The sequence below is a fragment of the Alligator sinensis genome, unplaced genomic scaffold (assembly GCF_000455745.1).
Source record: "Alligator sinensis unplaced genomic scaffold, ASM45574v1 scaffold1322_1, whole genome shotgun sequence".
In the NCBI taxonomy this organism is placed as follows: Eukaryota; Metazoa; Chordata; order Crocodylia; family Alligatoridae; genus Alligator; species Alligator sinensis.
In genome coordinates this window covers 1,401,951-1,421,324 of record NW_005842116.1, presented here as the reverse complement: position 1 = coordinate 1,421,324, position 19,374 = coordinate 1,401,951, and the positions used below count along the sequence as shown (strand labels likewise).

Below are 19,374 nucleotides of genomic sequence, written 5' to 3'. Positions count from 1 at the left end.
GAACAAAGAAATTGGAACGTCCCATTGCCATCGCATTAGACACACCGATAGGCAAGCCCTAGATGCTGTATCGACACACAGAACAGCCTCTAATCTGAAAAGCTTGCAGGCTAAACAGATGTTGTGTAGGAGAAAAGCAGCACTGTGACCGGCTGTGGGTTGCGGAGGGGGAACTGAGGCACAGCTTGGATGCAGGGACTTGTCCAAGGCCACCCAGGAAGTCTGTGTCAGCGAGCCCAGGGCGCTCAGGTTGCTGCCCGTTGCCGTCCTTCCCTTCAGGCTGTGAGGCTCAGTTCATCCCCTTTTGTAAAGTGCCACGTGGGAGCCTGGTCTTACTTTGCCGCCTGCGGATATGTCGTACTGAAAGCTTTGTGTGATGCCGGCTTATCCCGTTATATCTCTGGTAGCCGCACTGTCAAACATCGTTGGATTTCTTGTGTATTTCTTAAGCTGCTTTTTTGCCGTGAGAGGCCAGCGCAGTCAGACAAAGCCGGGTGGATGCTGGTATTGGTTCTCCGCAGGCGGTTGGGAAAGCAAAAGCTAGAGATGGAGTGTCCCCTCCGGCACCCAGCCTGCACACGCTGCCTCCGGGTCTCCTCTCTTCTCCCTGGCACCAGACTGTGCTACTTGGCTGCTAGATGCTTCAGTTCCCTGTAGAGCAGGCTCTGCACACACAGCTCCCCCATGTTTTAGGCGTACAGCTTCTCTACCACGACTCACCCTTCTAATCCTTGACTGCAGCCATGACAGAGGGAGAAGACTTTGCCTGTACGAGGATCCCCAGCCAGACGCTTTGCAGAAGCGACTTGAGCGTCCCCATGCCGGAAATGCATTCTTCCGACTCCTGTCCAGGGAAAAGGATTTTGCTATTAAACTCCCTACTGGGAGTCTTTGTAAGTACCTCCCTCTCCCCCACCTCCTCCTGCCTGCTTCTAGGCTTCAGCAAAGCCAGGATTTCCAGGGACGAATGCTTGGGACTAACCTGGCACTAATATGGACAGTCAGACAGCTATGGGGGCTGGCTGGGTTTCCGAGGGTCTGCAAGGATCCTGGCTGTGGTATGGCAGGTGTATTTCAGCGACTTTGGGCACCGGGGCTGAGAGGTCGCTGATGGCTTAGTATGAGTGATGTATGGGAGTGAGTGAACCGGCAGATCGGTGCACGTATCACTACCTTGGTCTTGAGTTGTCCGTGCCTCTACAGGGGCGGCATCCTCACCTTGATGGGGTGCGCTCCTGGCATCCACTCTGCTGCTGAACTGTGTTGGTTTTTACCTTTTTAAATAGCATGCATGGATTTTGTAGCTGAGCTAAACAAGGAACTCATACCTTTCTGCTGAGCCCTGGCAGCTCTGAGGAAGGTCCCTAGCAGCCTCCAGGACTTCTGCTTGCTCTGGCTGGCAGTCTCAGACCCTCTGGGTGTGTTTGTGCCGCCTTCTGGGTGACCCCTGGTTTATTTTAGACACCAAAGGCAGACTTTTGAAAGAGCTTAGGGCCAGATTTTCCACGGGCCACTAGCAGCCTGCCCCCAACTTGCTGAGCCCCCCCGAGAAACCTGCCGAAATGGGAGCTGAGCTGTTCAGAAAAGTTGCCTCCTGCTGCTAGACTTGAGAAATGCTCCTAAAGCTTTCTAGCTGGTGGGTTAGATCTGCCAGCCAGAGGCAGGGAGTGCGTGCCCAAGGCCCTCGGGTAGCATCTGATGCAGTCCGCTTTCCCCATCCCACAGGCTGGGTCTGCTGTCAGAGCGTCGCCTCTAGACAAGCCATCAGAGATGGCAGCGTGTATCAGTGGTTAGAGCACAGGACAGGCGATCTGGACTCTATGCCCAGCCCTAGAAGTTGTCTCAGCATGTAGGAGATGGGGTTTATGCACAGTCTCCGGCCAGTTACCTGCTAACCTTCACTTCTGCACTGGGGGAAATCAAACAAACTATGAAATAAAAGGCGACATCCTAGACCTGTTAACACAGTGTTTGGGCTGGGATTCGACAGCTCCCAAATTTGGGGCATTCGACAAGGGAAACTCCTCCCTGAAGGGCCAAGTCCTGTCCTAACTTAGTCAGGGAGTTTGGAGGGTGGGTGGAGTGGCAGCATCCTCCTGGGGAATCCAGGAGCTCCCCTGCCAGCGAAGTGCTTGCAGGCACTCGTTACTGCACATTAAAGGAATCAGTGAATGTCTCTGGTGCCTCCTTCCAAACGTAGCGTCAGCTGCTCGCACGCAGTGGGGCTGCAGAGTCAGCAGGTGTGTTCTGGTAACAGTGCCACGGTCCCTGCAACTTCTTCCCGACATGTTGCACACATCTGTGCAACACGGAGCAGGCACCTGTGTGTTGTTCTGGGTGGGTCCGGGGCGCTGGTCCATGCTGTTTCATCTTGACCAGTAGATTTACCACTAATGGGGGGCTCTGCATTGGGAACTCCATCATTTAGATACGAATCCTTTCAGAGCCACCGCCCCATGTATGTGTTGCCAATGCATGCAGATGGCAATCAGGGTTTTGCAGGGACAGCAGCATTGTACATGCAAATCAGAGCACGGGTTAGCTAGCAAGATGAAGCGCTGGGGAAGAGCGAAGCATCCGCATCTCTGCTCTGTGAATGCAGAGGACAACTCCCGTTTATGCAGGGAGCCATGTGGGTCATTCTTTTCTGGTTACGTCTCCTGGCTCAATCAGTGAGCAGTTTGGGTCCCTCTACCTTGGCTGCTCTTTGCAAGGATGAGCTGGCTGGGAGGGCTTCGCTTCCTCTCAGGGTAGGCAGAATCCGCCTCAAAGGTTGTGAGATGCACAGTGTGTCAGTGCCGCACGGGGGCACCTCGTAGAAGGAAGAGAGGAACTGGCTTCTTCAGCTGGTGACTGGCTGAAGGTTGCAGACAATGTATGGAAATTTATTTTGGGCTCTGCGCAGCCTGACAACTGGCCTGCTGCTTCTGTGTCTGCTTCCTGCCTTGCAACGGGAGCTTATCTTCAATTTGCATGCAGTCCCTCCATTGAATGATGCAGGCATCCCATGCACAGGCCTTTGCCCCAGACTTGCCAGGGAGTGGATGTCTCTGAAATGAGAAGAATTCTTGTTCTTTCTACCCCAAACTCCCCCAGAGACCAGGGTATTTCTGCTGTGCAGGATTATTTGGGAAGCCTGCGGTCCCAGCACACAGGGATGAAGATATGGGGGAAAGACAACTGTGGGGTAGATAGAAACAAGCCTCCAGAGCACTGGAGAGAATGGCTTGGTGCTAAACTCATTGAGGGTCTCTCTCTTAGCATGGCCTAGAACTAGGTCTAATGTCTTCCATTCCCTGAACAGAACAGAGATGTCACAACACTTCTCCAAAGCGGGTAAGGACCATCATGGCCCTTCTACACAGTGTGACACTGCGATACCAGAAGGGCATCCCTTACCCAACAACACTTGGCCTGCTCACATCAAAGCTGGAAACAGCACCTAGCTCTCCTGACTCACCTAGGAGAGCTTGCCTAGCTCTCCTAGCTACCACATGCCCTGGACCACCATGTCTCCTAGTAAAGCACAAACTCGAAACCTTGCTTTTTTAACACCTACTGTAAGCAGGAGGCAGTTTACATCTAGAATAGGCAAGCCCCAGTGACCACTAAGTAATTTAATCTGGATATTTAATCCATCTTGGAAGTCTTCCTTAAGTATTGCCACCAGTTTTAGCTGTCCCATGAGGGCCGCAAAGCAAAAAATTCATGCTCAGCATCCTGATGTTGCAGTGCAAATCAGTATGTTACAGCAAGCTTAAGTGATGACTTGAGAAGTCGGAGTTTGTACTAGTCTCTCTGGGCATGTCTGCTTGCATCAGCTCTATGGGAAATTACTTGGTTTTCTCCATTAAACATGTATCTGGGTCAAGATCAGCTCATCGGTTTGGACTGTACAATTAAATGGGTGTTGAAAACATCTTGCAAGCTGCTGTCTCTCCTTGCCTTCTTTTAACTGAAGAACTGGAATCGAACTCCTTGTTTTTGTTGCCGGCATGCTAAGACTATGTAAATGCTCCTGATCTATTGTGTTCAGTTGATTTGAGGTTTTGGACAACCCAGAATCCAGGCGGGTTTGCATCTGGCGTTTGATTTAGGAACCGGGCTAGAATCTGATTTCTCACAAGGTTTGGGGATGTTCAGAACTGGGTTTGTTTCCCAAGAAGTGCCTAGCACCCACCCCTTGAAAACCAGGCCTGTCACGTGTCTCCGGTTGGCTGTCCAAAAGCTGTGGGACACCCATCCTCATCAGTCACTCTTTCATCTTGGCCAGTGGGTTTTACTTCATCTCCATCCTTTACTGCAGTGGAGCTGACCTCTTGCACTGGGCTTGATGGGAGTTACCCCAGATCTCCACTGGCATACGCAGTATCAGAATCAGAACCGGTTTCCTCAAATTTCTGACATCTGATTTATTTTCTTTTTTAATTGTAAATGGGTAAAACACGCTGCGGTGCAAGCAGGGCAAAATGAGGCATAAAGCACATCAAACTGATCTGATACATGGACTAGGTTTATTCTGCATGCATTACCATGGTCTCCTGTGACAGGAATAGCTCCTGGGAGCCTGAGCCCGTCTCCGCAATCATCGCCTTTGTACTTTGCAGAGAGAACATTTTGGCATCTCCTCAGCAAGCAAGACCCAGTTCTTTCCCACTACACAGAGCAAGAAGAGACACTAACTCGTCCTGACACAAGCGGTTGGTTAGGGGCTGGGTTGGTTTTTTTTGATCACTCGCTTTATTGTTATTGGGCCTTTTTTTGCCTCTGGCTGGATGTTGGGCGGGGGGGGGTGTTTATGTCAGACAAAGTGTGTTACTTGGCCGTTCCCTGGGAGCAGAATTGCTTTGGCCATCTGGGCACAGGAGGTGTTTCTGCTGCACCCATCACCACAGCCTCTGAAGCTCTATCCGTGCACACGAGCAGCAGTTATCACATTCTGCATTTCTACACCACTTCTCATCTAGGGGCTCAGAAATGGGACCAGACCCAGACCCACCCAGTACATTGCTGTCTGTGACTGGCCAGCCCCGGTGCCTCAGAAGAAGGTGCAAGAATCCTATGTGATCCCATATCGACCAGTAGATACCACCGCAGTAGATTTCCCATGCGAGAATCCTACGTGATCACGTATGTGATCCCTTGCATCCAGGAAATGTTCCTTCCTGGCCCCTGGTAGTCAGAGGTCAGCCTACGCTATGAAGCTTGAGAGGTTCACATCTCTTCCAAAATTATTATTATTATTCTGTTTGCTATTAAAATGTCCAGATCTGTACCAAAGAGCCTGGCAAGATGTGAATGCAGAGCATTGCTGAGAGCAGCCAGCCGGAGTGGAAGTGGTAGCCACCCAGGATACTCGCACAGAAGCCCTTTGGGATCCTTAAGGCACGAGCAAATTGGACACAGGACTTGAATGGCTCACATCTCGAAAGGCAAAGCGCCCAGGAAGCTGTGCTGAGACTCGAACCTGCGCTTCCAAGGAGCGGGAGGGTTTCAGCTGTGACAGCTGCACTGATTCATGGCTCCATGGTTGGTAGCTCCACTGATTTCATTCCAGTTCACCTCCGCTGAGGGGCTGGCCTCGACTTTCTCTCTCGGCCTGTCCATCCTCCGGGCTGAGGGCTGTACGTTTCTGTGCATTATGTCCACCGAGCGTTGGCTTTGTGTCACTTCCCCTGCTTGTGACAGAGCTGTATGTGTCAGGTTAGGGAAGACCTGACATGGAAGATGCCTATTAAAACCTCAGACCAAAGGGTAGAACAGGTGCACAGTGCACACTGGAGGAATATTACCTTTTGCTTCTAAGTATTATGGTGATCTGACTGCAGTTCCCATGTACTAGGGAATGCCAAGCATGAAACCCAGCAGCCGTGTCACCTGAAACAAAAGGAACAGTATAACTCAACCTAGGAGCCAGCTCTGCAGTGCAACCCCGATTGACCGCAATAGAGCTAATCTGCTTTATTCTGCCCCTAACTGTGTCAGTTAGAGATGTGGACTGCAGCTCTCAGCCTGGAGCCACACTTTACCAAAGTCTGATAGTTCAGGAGCAGCGGGGTTTCGTTCAGGCCAGGATAGATGTGCAAACTCGAAGGTTGGGTCTGGCTCCACATTTCCCCCGAGTCCAGGGCATCCGTGTCCACCATTAGGGTTTCTCAAGGTTATTTAAACTGGAAGCTCCTTGGGGTATGCTCTTCCCACCCTGTGTTTGTACAGCACCTAGCACAATGGGGTCCTGGGCTGTGATTGAGGCTGCAGGGTGCTGCAGTAATGGCTATAATACAAGATGAGGGGAATATACGCTGTGTTAAATCTCAGTATTGTGCAAGGGGTAGTATAAGCTCAGGGACAATAGGTAGGTGGGTGATACGTCTGCCTCAGCCCATAAGCAATGCAATAATTGGAACATTAAAGTAACATAGAATAAAACAGGATTATCTGTCCTGATGCAGCCAAAACCCCCTGGCCCCCATGTTACATCCTCTGCTCACTCCCTGGGAAGCCAGCTTTGAGCAGTATCAAATCTTTGCCGTCTAGTTCTATCTGGAGACTTCGTTCCCTCCCACTCTCCTGCTCTCCCTAAACTTTACAGGTAATCAGATAGGCATGCTCCTCGAAGCCAGCCCTTCTCCGCATGGCAGGGAGAGGAGAGCTCCTCATAGCGTGATGTATCAGGTTGGCGTCGGCATGTTCACGGTCTAGTTCAGATGGTCTGGGGAGAGGCAGCAGAACAGCCCACATGGATTAGCCTTTGGGGGTCCTGCATCCTGCTCGGGATGGAGGTAGGTTGCGGCAATTGTTGGTCTTAAAATAATATCAAGGGAAGGTTAATTATAAAGCTGCATAGCTCTGCAGCGGGGGTCTCGGGTTACATTTCTGAATGTTGGCTGCAGAACTGAGACAGGCTTCCCCATGTAAATACAGTCCGCTGCCTTTTATGTTTCTGGGACAGTGAGGAAAGCTTTGATTTCACGTGCAATCCTTTGTTTCTACCCTAGATTCACTACAAGGAATATTTTCAGGCTGGTGAAGTGCAGAAGAAACAGGCTACCACCTTATTTGTTAATCTTTCTTTGCAACGTGATATGGTACTCTAGGCAATGCTGCGGTCATTAGCGATGTACTTCGAGCACAGGAAGGAAAGCAGGGAGCTCAGAGGTTAGAGTAGTAGGGGTGAGGGTCGTGGTGTTTTCATTTCTGTTCCTGACTGTGAAGGAGAGCAGTTTAGAGGAGGGGGACCTGCAAGTCGGACTCCTGGGCTCTGTTCACGGCTCTGGGAGGGGATGTGGTCCAGGAGCTAAAACAAGGCACGAGGAGCAAAGTGTCCACGTTGTGTTCTCAGGTCTGCAAGGAGGCCATGCTATATGTGATCAGAGCAATGGATGTCCAAAGAGTCAGGACACGCAGGCTCTATTGGCAGTGTGTCGTCACTTCTTTGCCTCGGGTAAGTCTCTGTGTCAGAGCTCCCATCTGTAACACGGAGGGAATCATAACTGTCTAACTCACGAGGCTATTGCAGTCATTAATAATGTGTGAGCAGTGCTCAAAGCCATCAGACAAGAGGTGCTATGAAGCAGCCAAGCATTTTTGAGTTAGTACATGAAGAACGACCCCTTCCCGTCCCATCAGCAGTAGTTAGAGGGGTCTCGTATTCTGCCCGCCCCGCAAGGGCTCCATGCTGCACTCGCCTTCTGTCCATGGGTGGCTATGCACCGTCGCTTTGGGGGCTCAAAGGCACTCCGTTGCTGCCATATGGGCATCACCAACTAGCCAAGGAATGGGGGAAGGGAGGAGCAGACCCCTGCAGAGACCCATCCCTGTACAGCGTAGACCCAACAACCCTGAACCCAACACTCACGGCAGGTCTCTCTCTTTGCTCTTGCAGGGTCTAAAGAGACACACATCAGATCAGTTCAGCAGCACTTGCCAAGCCAGGTACAGATGAGTTTTGATGCTGATTTGAGGTGACACCGAGCTTTCTGCTAGGGGGTAGCTACAAGCCCCCAGCTCCCTCCGCCTTGCTGAGTGTTGTGCGCAGCCACACAATGTCCTGAGCCACCTTTAAATATAGCGCAGCCTCAGAGATGATGGGAAGAGAAGAGGCAGATTTAAGGTGTGGGTGGGCTGAGGGGGGATCTGTATCTCCTGCCTTCTCCATGCCCACCAGGCTGCCCACTTCTTTGTGCAACCTCTACAGTCCACTATGCTGTGGATAATACAGCCAGTCTTATCTGAATAAACTGATGCTATTATCAGACCTCTTCAGCCAGCCTGGCTTCTCCTGAGGTCTTCCATCTGTCTTCTGACTGTCCATCACATTGCTTCCCCAGTTATGTTGGGCGCTGTCATAGCATGCCATGCTGTTGCTCCATACACAGACCCTTTCCCCAGACCTTTGAGCTGCTTGATGGACTTCATTTTCCGTGGTTCAAAATAGACGGGGCTCTTTTCAACAGATCCTTTTCCATCTTTAGTCGCTCATCAAACCACAGTCACACTTTATGTCAACAGTCCATGAAGAACTTATAAAGAATTCATATTGAGACATTAGAAGCCATGTTCATTAGCCATCTACTTAGCTTTCTAATAAGTTAGAGCTAATGGGTAGTAGGAACGTAGTACAGACATGGGTGAGTATGAGTTGCCAGCAATTAAAAGCCCATCGGGTGAAGGTTCCAGGTGGTTATAAACCACAGTAACAAGCAACCTTTTAACGATGGGCCACTTATTGAAACGTATCTCAGTTATTTCACAGACTGTTTTTAAATGTGTCCTCATTGTACAGCAAAGTCCAAACTGCTAGATTTGGGAGCCTGTTGGGCAGTGAACACACCGTGCCGGGAGGTCCCAAATTGCCAGAGAACTCACTTCAGAGCCCAGAACAGCCCTGCCTGCTCAAACTTATCAGCCCAGATCCTTTGGGTCAGACCTGCAACCTCCATGGATGATAATAAATCAGTGTTGCATAATTGTGCTTCCAGATATCTGCTTTTTAAGTAATGCTTGCTCAGCTTATTAGATCCAGCCTTTAGCCACACTCAGCCCTCCTGGATCAAACTCTGTTGATAAGAATCATTCCCCTCCTGCATCCCATAGAATCACCAAAGGAACAGGCTATCACCTCCCCCCCACCAAATAAGCCCCCTCCTTGGGAAAGACATACTGGGAAACGAATAGCCATTTAATTTGGGGTTGAGGTTTTCCTGCTCCAGAGAAAGTGTTTTGGTTGCTCGGATTTAAATGGCACCCCCACAAATGCTGAAAGCTGCATTATCCCTTTGCTTGGAAAGCAATAATCAGATTGCATCTCCTTGCGGGTTGTCCTGCACCTGCGTTTCTTAGTTGCATGCACCGGAGAGAGGCTGCGCTGGCACTGCCAGAGATTGGCGTCTGCTCTTTGGCTGCTGGCAGCCTGCAGCAGGCATGGAAGCAAGGCAGGTTTCTCCCAGGTCCCCACTACCCATGCACCTCAGCTGTGCCATGGAAAAGCCCCTTGTAGGTCGATCTAGGCCTTTTGAGCAGTGGCCCTCTCCTGTGAGATTGAGGTTGGATTGAGTTGAATTGAGGTTGCTCAGGATTGGACCCAGTAGTAGTTGGTGGTGGAGAAGTTGGACTGAACCTATTTCACAGAAGCCACGTAAGAGCCAGGAGACCCAAGGTACCGAAGGTAAGGTGCTCTGTATCCCATGGCTTGTCTCCTGCCAGGGGCTGGGTTTGGGCCATCTTCTGACCTCTTCTACCAAACACCCAGGCCAGAAGAAGCATGTGCTCACCTGTCACAGGGCCATCGTCAGCCACACGCCCCAGTCTGCCTAGCTTAGCTGGGACTGTGGCTGCTTCTTTCCCAGACCTGATGATGGGGGCTTGATGCCTAAAAGCTCATCTCTCCCACTCTATAAGTTGGTCCAATAAAAGATAGCATCTCACCTCCCTCACCTAGCTTCTCTCCCTCCCCTCTCACACCATCACAGTTACAACAAGGATCTTAAAAAGCAGGTTGCTCTGAAAAGTATCCTGACCTTTCAGAGCTGCAGAGACCTTACAGCTCCCATGGCTCCCCAGGCTTTGTGTCAGGGCCTCAATGATGATTACACTTAAAATAGTAACATCTTTCCATTTTGTGACTGATCATCCTGGCGTTGGAACAGCTTTATGCCTTGAACGTCTTGTCCCGTTGCTGATATTTCTCTGTTTTTTCCATTTAGTCTGACTACATAACGTGCAGCATTTGTCTTTCCCGCACGCAGGAGCCCCCACGCCTCGTGTCTGCAAAGCCACGCCAGCCGAAAGCAGCCATCCTCGCTCACCGCGTTTGTCCTGCTGTCGGCTCTTGGGTTTGCTCACACGCCAGACAGGGAGTTATGAGTGTGGCCCAGGTGAAATGATGGGGGGGCAGATGTGTACGAGTGTTCACGCATGTGCACACATGTTCTCTGTGTGTTGCCAGTGGGAAGATTAAGTTCTGAGGTCAACTGGATCTCACGTTTGTTTATCTGATGCTTATCCCAAATCCTCCAGCCGTGTGTACTTACACGGCTCCATTACAGTGATAGCTGAGCAGCTCCCAGTCTTTGCTGTCTTTATCCCCTGGGAGGTGGGGAAGTGCTGGTATTTCCATGGTGCCGACAGGGAACTTAACCATGCCGGAGAGGCTACGGGCATGTCTGCTCTGTCTGAGGGCAGTGATCAGAAGTGCTACCCCCCAAAATGGGTGTGCTGTAGCCATCTTAGGGCTGGGACAGGTCCATGTCAGTCATCTCGCTCACTTGGACACACGTGGCATGCACCCGCCCCTCACGAAGCAAGCCCTGTGGCATCTCTTTCAGGGGAAGCATGTGCAGAGTGGGCAGGCCTGTGGCACTCCCGCACGCTGTCCTTGAGTGGTATGGACATGCCAAGTGACTTGCCCACGGTCGCAGGGGGAGTGGGGCAGCACAGGGAAGTGAATGCCCATCTCCTTAGTCCAGGGCTGGTGGCCAAACCACCAGACAAAGTTTCTTCACCCACTAACAAAGGAAGGAGCCACCTCACTTACCTCTGGACAGCCCTGGGCAGTGGTTGCTTCCCCTCTCTTGTGTACCAAGGCAAGCTGCTTTGCAGCAACAAGGCAAGTGATGCACAGGGGGTTGCAGGCACCGTGAGCATCCTGCCTGCGCTGTTTGGGTGCCCTTCTCAGGTCAGGCAGAGGAAACGACTGTTTCTGCTAGTTGAGCAATGCAAAGCCTCCCTTTGCTGCAGTGTGGGCTAACCGAGCATGGGAGCTGCCCTCCAGCTTTAACCCAGTGCATGGGAGACGCCACGTGGGAGTTAAGGACTGAAGCTTCACGTGACAGTCTAGCTTGAATAAGGCATGTGAGGCAAGCCAGAGGCTGCTTTGATTCCTGTTAGCCAGTGCTGCTGCTGCCTGGATGTGTAGCTCAGATGCAAGGATGTAGCTGAAAGAAAAGGGTCCCAGACTGCAGTGCCTCCTTGATTTCCTGATCAGAAGGCACTAGGCAGAGCCTCAGTCTTCACTGTGGCTCACACACACACACAGGAGGGGAACATGTGGGTGTGCAGAGATTAGAGAGAGCTCAAATGCCAGTGGCTTTTCCTCTGGATGAGGCCACAGGGATCGCTCAGCCTTTTCTACACTTGGGAATAGTCCTGCTTCATCTCTCCAGTGCTGCACTGCTATGTGAAGAAGGGGGCGTGCTAGTGTTTGTACCAGTTGAGCTAAACTGGGTTGGGTTTAATCCTGCTAAGCACAAGTGGGACCAGCTTGTCTCTCCTTGGGGACCAAGGAGAGTTGCTGTCTAAGTGGGAGCAGAGATTGAGTTGACTTCAGATCTCTGGTCTCAGCGCAGCAAGGCAGGGCCCACAGCAGTGGAAGCCATCCATGTTCCCCTACAGAAGTGACCAGAAGAGCTCCCACGGAGGCCGGCGCTCTTGCTGATGGCCTGTAGAGACTCCAGGAGAACGTGTTGGCCTAACTGACCCGCGGCATCAGCATCTGTGGCGGTGACCCCAGCTGGAATGAAACCCAGGGCTGCCCCCTCTCCGGCACACACTGAGCATCAGCTCACACTGCTCAGAGCACCTGGTCCATTTTCCCCTGCTTTTGCAGCTTCTTGCTTTCCCCGAGCATCCCTGTTAGCTCAGGGTGAGACCCTCAGCTGCTTTTCCATTGAATTAGGTGGGTGCGGATTAGGCTGCAAGAAGTTTGGGACTCAGCCAGTTTCCCTTTCCAGCTTCCAGTACCCCCGTCTCCAGAATCTCGGCACATTGCAAGCAAGAGGATTCCCAGAGCCATCTCGAATTGGTGCCCGTAACTTGGCTTTCAACTTCTGAGAAAGCTTTTCCAGAAACTGTTTCCCTCCTGTTGGAGGCCGGGCAGCCAGCCCACCAGAAAGGGGAACTTCGCTGACCCAGTCTGTGCCGGAGCGGGGCATTTCACGGAAACAGAGTCGAACTGTTTCTCCAGTGGACAGGCTCCATTTGCCTTCCTGTTTTAGCCCTCCCGGGGCCGCGTCTCAGGCTGTTTGCTTTCCCTCCGGACTCGCTTTTATCCTCGCTGTCTACAGAAATGTACAGCTGAAAACATCCATTTCCTGCAGCTTCCAATTCCCGCCAGTCGATAAGAGACAAGGGTTCAGCCCAGCTTCAGCTCTGGGCCTGAAGCAGGCCTGGAGTCACCAAACAGCTAAGAATAGCCTGGTAGTGCCGGGTGAAAAGTCTGCATGGGTTTGTGTTGGGTTTTTTTTCCAATGTGCTGATTGAATAAGGATGAGGCAAGTTTGCAGCTCTGGCCACAGTTGTGTGTGGGTTGCGTTTTTCCCCTTTTCCTTTCTTTCCCTCCGCCCCATCCTACCATACAACATCTGAAACAGAGAGATAAGAGCAGCCTGGCCGGGGCTCCGGCTGCATTCGCTCACCCCAGACCGCGCTCCCTTGGTGCTCTGGTTTTATCTGGATTCTTCACCCCTGTTCGGCAACGAAACTTAAATTACCATGAGGCGGAAGAGGGCAGTGCAGCTGGATGGCAAGTGGAAGGTACGAGGGCAAGGCTGAGCAGCGCAGACCGAAGCCAGGAGCTGCTGGGTCTGCTAGTGCATGGCACAATCCCGGGAGGGACGGCGTGCCCGACACTCATGGGGACACCGAAGGTTTGTGAAGGGGGTGGGAGGGGAATCAGTGTGTGGTTAAGGCACCACTGGGACTTCAGTGTCCTGCCTTCCACATCCAGAATATGTCCTGGGCAGATCACATCGTCTCCGTCTACGCTGCAGTTCCCACTGGATGAAACAAGGGAACCATCTGCCCGTCTTGGACCTTTAGGTATTTGGGGTCAGGGTCAGTGTTTGCCCAGCACCGAGCGCTGTGTGGCGCACAGTCTTGTCTGGGGGATGCTGATGTGACACAATATAAACGGCGACAATGTTATGGGACTGGTCTGTTCACCGAGAGCAAAGCAGAGCAGGCTGGATGTGGGAAAGGAAAGCATAGTATGTAACCCTGGCAGTACGGACGTCAAATTCTTGCTGGCATCAGTGGGGCTAGCCTTGCACCCAGAAATGGTGTAAAGGAGTCGAGCTCTTTCCCCAGTGCACTGCATGGCTTCTGGGGTGGGAGGGCAGGGGTTCACCTTCTTCCGATAGACCGGGACACTTCAGCATAGAGCCAGACCAATTGCCAAATTTGGGGTCAGGGAGGAATTTGTCAGGCTGGGACAGGCTGTGGTGTTCTTGCCTTTCTTTGTAATGTGGGGTGCGGTCCTCTGCCTTGGACCCATTGGACATGAACCAGCTCCTTCCTTGTCCCTGCAGTGCCAGGGCATTGGCAGTGCCCTCCCCTCCCCTCCCCTGCCTTTACTGATGGCATGGTCTCGGGGTGTCTGGCTCGAGTTGTGTGCAAGGGTCCGCAGTGGCGAGCTGGGCGATTCCTTGCCGTGTCTCAGTTTTTCCCTCGGGAAACAAACATGTTCGCCTGCCTCCCAAGAGGGCTGAGCGTGTTTGCAAAGGGACCTGGTGTCCTCAGGTGAAAGACTGTCATGTAGAAAGATCTTAATTTGATGGGGAAGGGGCTTAGTACGTCTTCCACCTCCTGCCACCCTCCTGTTGGAGGGAACTCTCCGGGCTCCACCTTGGCATCTCCTTCCTGGTATAACCTTGCCTTCTTGTCTGTGCTCTAGACAGCCAAGATTTTGCCCCCAGGCCAAAATACAGCCTGGTCCCTTCATCTTTGCCCTCCCCAGTTACAGTGCCAGATCTGAGCCTGGGTTTCGGTTTCAGCTTCTTAGTCTGACGACTCAAGCACCATGATTCAGTGGCTGTGGCAAAGGACCACAAGCCGGGACCTTCCCGCTCTGTTCCTGCATCTTGCCACTGACTGATTGAGTGGCTTTGAGCAATATCACTTCCCCTTTATGAGCATCTCTTTCCCCCTATTTTATAAAATTATTCATATTATTATTTTAATATGATTTAAAATATTATTTACCCCCATTGCAGCCTTAAAGGAAGAGGCCACACAGCAGCAGCTCCTCTGTAGTGAACTGAGAGGGGTCCCGAGTGTAAGGTAGGACTGAGACATCCTCTGAAGGTTATACCTTTTTTCAGTTATATTTCCTTCCATGTGTAAGTCTACCAAAGTCCTGGAACAGCCATACACTCCTCCCCACCTCACCTAGCACTCGAGGACGGACGCAATATCCGTATCAAGTCCCCCTGTGCGGATAATCTCAAAGCAGAAATTGACCCCAAGAATGGCAGCTCAGCCCAAAGAGGAGCCCCTAGTGTAATGGTGTTATTGCTGTGTCTTCTTACTGCCTTGTTCCTAGGATGCCAGGAGCAATTTTATTGATGGGAAACATTATCCAACCACCCCAGAAAGCAATGGCTTCTAGCTATCACTCTATCTTCCTATCACACCAGACCATCTTTCTTCTGTCTCTCTCTCTTCTCCTTCTCAGTCTATTCTGTCTATGCATTTTTCATCACGGTGGTATCTGAGCTTCCTCCTGCCCCACAGGTGCACTGTTTTTAGATCCCTCTTGCTCAGATTTCTCCTTCTGTTTCTCTGCCTCCAGCTGGACAAAGGGGATGTGAGCACGCTCAGCCTGCCTTCCAACGTGAGTCACGGAGATGCCGACGGCAACATCTGCTTGGACGTCCCGGATGGCACCCCGGATCCGCACAGGACGAAGGCAGCCATCGAGCACTTGCACCAGAAGATCCTCAAGATCACAGAGCAGATCAAGATCGAGCAGGAGGCGCGAGACGACAACGTGGCTGAGTACCTGAAGCTGGCCAACAATGCCGACAAGCAGCAGGCCTCCCGCATCAAGCAGGTCTTTGAGAAGAAGAACCAGAAGTCCGCCCAGACCATCGCCCAGCTGCACAAGAAGCTCGAGCACTACCACAAGAAGCTAAAAGAGATCGAGCAGAACGGGCCCTCGCGGCAGCCCAAGGATGTCTTCCGGGACATGCACCAGGGCCTAAAGGACGTAGGAGCCAACGTCCGGTCCAGCATCAGCGGCTTTGGGGGTGGGGTGGTGGAAGGCGTCAAGGGCGGTCTCTCCGGTTTGTCCCAGGCCACCCACACAGCCGTGGTCTCCAAGCCCCGGGAGTTCGCCAGCCTGATCCGGAACAAGTTCGGCAGCGCGGACAACATTGCCCACCTGAAGGACACGCTGGACGACGGGCACCCCGAGGAGGCCTCGAGGACCCTGAGTGGCAGTGCCACCCTGGTGTCCAGCCCGAAGTACGGCAGTGACGACGAGTGCTCCAGTGCCACCTCGGGGTCGGCGGGGGGCAGCAACTCGGGGGCCGGACCTGGTGGACTGGGGAGCCCCAAGTCCAACACCCTTGACAGCCACCACAACAACTTTGACACCATCCTGGAGGAGCTCCGGGAAATAAAGGACAGTCAATCGCACCTGGAGGACTCAATGGAGGACCTCAAGGCACAGCTGCAGAGGGACTACACCTACATGACGCAGTGCTTGCAAGAGGAGCGGTACAGGTAGGGCCCTGCCGAGCGCGGCCATGTGTGAGCAGGACTCTTCCCACGGGGAAGGCCATCGTGTTTCATAGCGATGGGTCTTCATCTCTGCCTGCCCTTCAGATCAGTCCCGAACCATTCTCTGTGTTAAAACCAATCCCTTCCTGTCCCATTCCCAGTTTCAAACCTGTGCTATCAGCTGCAGTGCCCAGGATCAATCCTACAAAATTAAATCACGGCGGGCCGCTCTAGTGTATCTGAGCAGCCCAGCAATAGCAAACACAGCCTGGCCCCATAATAACACCCCTGTGACATGAAACACTTGTGTACAGACACAGCCATAGTCCAGAGAGATATACACACAGTGCTTGGAGACATTGGTAAAGGATTCAGTTCCAATGTGAAGCTTCCTTGTGTGGAAAACAAATGACTTGAAGCAAGGATGCCAGCCCCCTTGGCTGTGTCCTTTGAAGTAACAAAGAATGGGTGTTATGGACTATGATTGGCTTTGCGGGAGGAGGTAAATTAAAATATATTCTCTTACTGAGCAGAGCTTCAACCCAGATCCCACCGTCCTCTGTGGCTACAAATGCTCAGGAGGGTCTGGAGGATCCTGAGAGCATTTAACAGCTGTTTTAAAGGTCACAGATCAAAAAAGGAGCTAAGAAGCCCCTAGCTTAGATGATGAGGTTATGGACCCAAACCAGGCTCAAATGGGCAAGCATGGGGTGAAAGGCTTTGTATGTAATCTGGAGCCTTCCACCCCTCCTGGTAAACCAGAGGGGAAAAGAGGCCAGATCCTGGCAGCCTGGTCCTGTTACAGAACAAATTAGGAATGGTTATGCTGAGCCCAGCGTGCTCGGAGTGGCCTGCGGGCTTAAGAGCCCCCATCTCCCACTGTTCATGCAGCTGAAAGACCTCCCAGCAGCCCTTGGCCCTGCAAATCCTGTGTCATCTCTCCCAGCCACAAATCACCCTCAGAAGAAAGGTGACCGGCTGTTTATAAGGGGTGAAAGGAAATGCATCACCTTGCTAATCTAGGCAGTGCCCGCCTCATCACACTTCCCCAGCTGAGAGCAAACAAGGCCCAGCTTCCAAAGACCGCACTGCCTGCGGGTTTCTCTGCTCAGCGCTTTGGCGCAGGACTGGCTGTTTCCAGGTACTCCTCAGGTCGGGAGCTTGTGAGCGCGTGTGCATCACAGACATACGTGCTTGCAAGTTTATTTGAATTCCTTTTGTTCTTCAGCCCACCGCTTTGAAGTGTCTTCCAGACCCTTTTTGGTAGCTGGAAAATGTCCTAAAATATCCCGGAATCCACTGCCAGTGACAGAGGAGATGGAAATAAACTACCAGGCTTCCAGATCTGAATAGCCAAGGAAAAATCTCTCTGCACATACATGTGTCAGCGCTCCATGGGGGCTGTTAGGGAGGAGTTGCAAAGCCTTTCCTGTCTAGTTCCTATGTTTGAATCCAGCGCAGGGTTAGCAGAAGAGCTGTTATCTTCTGAAGGCTCTCCAATAGCCTGAGTGAGGCAAGGTGGAGTCCTGCTAACTTTTTATCTCTTTCTGAACTGCTGGTCTGGACAGCACTGCAGTCTGTCCTACTGGGTCCAGAACCTGCCATGTGGACTGCTTCAGATATTTGACACAAAAGTAATTGCTATACCATCCACCACATCCCAAATCTCTGGGAAACCAGTGAGGTTTGGGGCAAGATGAGCTGGAGCTCTGAGACCCTGGACTTCAAGGAATAGGCCCTTCTTCTGCCAGGGAGAAGGCCAGAACAGAAGAGCCAAAGATGCTGGAATGGTTTTCAAGTGCTCTTACCTTCCAAGTGCACCCTCTCTTTCTCTCTCTCCACCACAGGTACGAGCGCCTGGAGGAGCAGCTGAACGACCTGACAGAGCTCCACCAGAACGAGATGACCAACCTGAAGCAGGAGCTGGCCAGTATGGAGGAGAAAGTGGCTTATCAATCCTATGAAAGGGCCCGGGACATCCAGGTATGAGTATGCAGAGGGCTTTTGTGCCATCTGGGCTCAGCTGAATGAATGCCTCCTCTGCAGATGGGGTAGAGAAGGCATGGGGGGGCAGCTTTTTGTAGCAGGGGTGAGGGAACCACCAGCAGCACGTGGAGCTCGTGTCCGAAGGGTGAAAAGATCCTGGTTCTGAGCACTCATCACCCACCAGAGGAGACGCATGCAGGGATGCACTTTCCATAGGCAGAGAGCCCAGAGGAGGCAAAAAGAGGACAGACAAGCCATGGCTCTAACATATTCCCAATACAACCAGGGGCTGCAGGGCCTGATGATAGGCTCCTGAGCCTTTGGTGCCCACCCCCTGCCCCAGCCTGATGGCTGTTTGATGGGCCCATGTGTAACAAGTGCCTGGAGTGCACCCAGTTCTCAGTGAACTAAATGCACTTGAAACAAGAGGAAAGCAGAGAGTACAGCGTGTTGCTGAAAGCGATACGAAGGGCAACATGACTCACATAGCGGCTGTGAAGACCAGCAGGGTGAGGAGAGCAAAGGAGCTCCCGGCAGAGGATGGATGGGAGCAAATGCCCGATCCTGGCTTCGGTCTGAGTTTCAGACGTGCGGTGCCCCAGTAATTTTCCGGGGCAGCTCTATAAGGGCCATGTCCACATCTTACAGGCAGCACCAGGGAGGCCCTGGGGAGCTGTGGAGCTGCTGGTTTGTCTGCATGGACTTTATGAGGCACCGATCACCGTGGCGTCTGCTCAGAAGTGCTCTGTTTGGGCTGCCCCATGGCTCTGCACTTCCCAGTGATACAGGGCTGTTTATCCCAGACCTGTTCAGCAACCCGTCTGCTGGGCAATGTCCTGCCCCTGCGAGCATATCTGGGGAACTTCCCAGTGGGATTGTCTGTAGCTGATGCTCCGGTTTTATTCAGCCTTTTTAGAAAGTACCAGGTGGTTAATGGAACGTATTCAAAACCAAGCAGGCCAAATACTAGCTGTAAAAGAGCCCCACCCTCGTGTGGCCGTGTGTGAGCAGATACAGACCCATCCTTGCTTTCCCCGTTATATTCTCCCTCTTGCTGTAGAACCTCCATCTCACACTCAGAATTACCAGCTTGCTAAGGCTCATCAGAAGATCTCAAAGCATTTTGCAAATATTAAGACCCCACGTGAGGTAGGTGACTATCCCTGGCATTTCACAGGTGGGCATAGGGAGGCATTTTGCATTTTAACCCATGGTGCTTTAACGTGCACTCCTTTCAGAGTCAGGAACAGAACCCAGGCATCCTGGCTCCCCCTCCCCTGCTCTGACTTCCCAGGAGGCCGGGTTTAACCCCTTGGGATAGTAATGTGGCTGTTCCATTTCATACTGCACACAAAGGAGCTCACTGACTTCCCCTTCCCCACCACCACC

At 52.1% G+C, this 19,374-nt stretch overlaps 1 protein-coding gene across 13 annotated transcripts in view; it reads left to right on the top strand.

Moving 5' to 3' along the window:
* TMCC2 (transmembrane and coiled-coil domain family 2) overlaps positions 1 to 19,374 on the top strand; it is a 74,798-nt gene that overhangs the window by 40,095 nt on the left and 15,329 nt on the right. For 5 of the 13 annotated variants that reach the window (XR_003094322.1, XM_025205463.1, XM_006024764.3 and 2 more), the window contains 2 exons: positions 15,068 to 16,002; positions 17,847 to 17,982. Coding sequence is in view for 12 of the 13 variants with exons in the window: in XM_025205463.1 (XP_025061248.1) it covers positions 15,068 to 16,002; positions 17,847 to 17,982 (1,071 nt within the window). In the remaining variant the exon portion in view is untranslated. Of the gene's footprint in view, positions 1 to 741; positions 894 to 7,342; positions 7,445 to 7,885; positions 7,936 to 12,648; positions 13,146 to 15,067; positions 16,003 to 17,846; positions 17,983 to 19,045; positions 19,135 to 19,374 lie in introns of those variants that run through there. The other 8 variants (XM_025205465.1, XM_025205468.1, XM_025205467.1 and 5 more) reach the window with 6 other exon arrangements.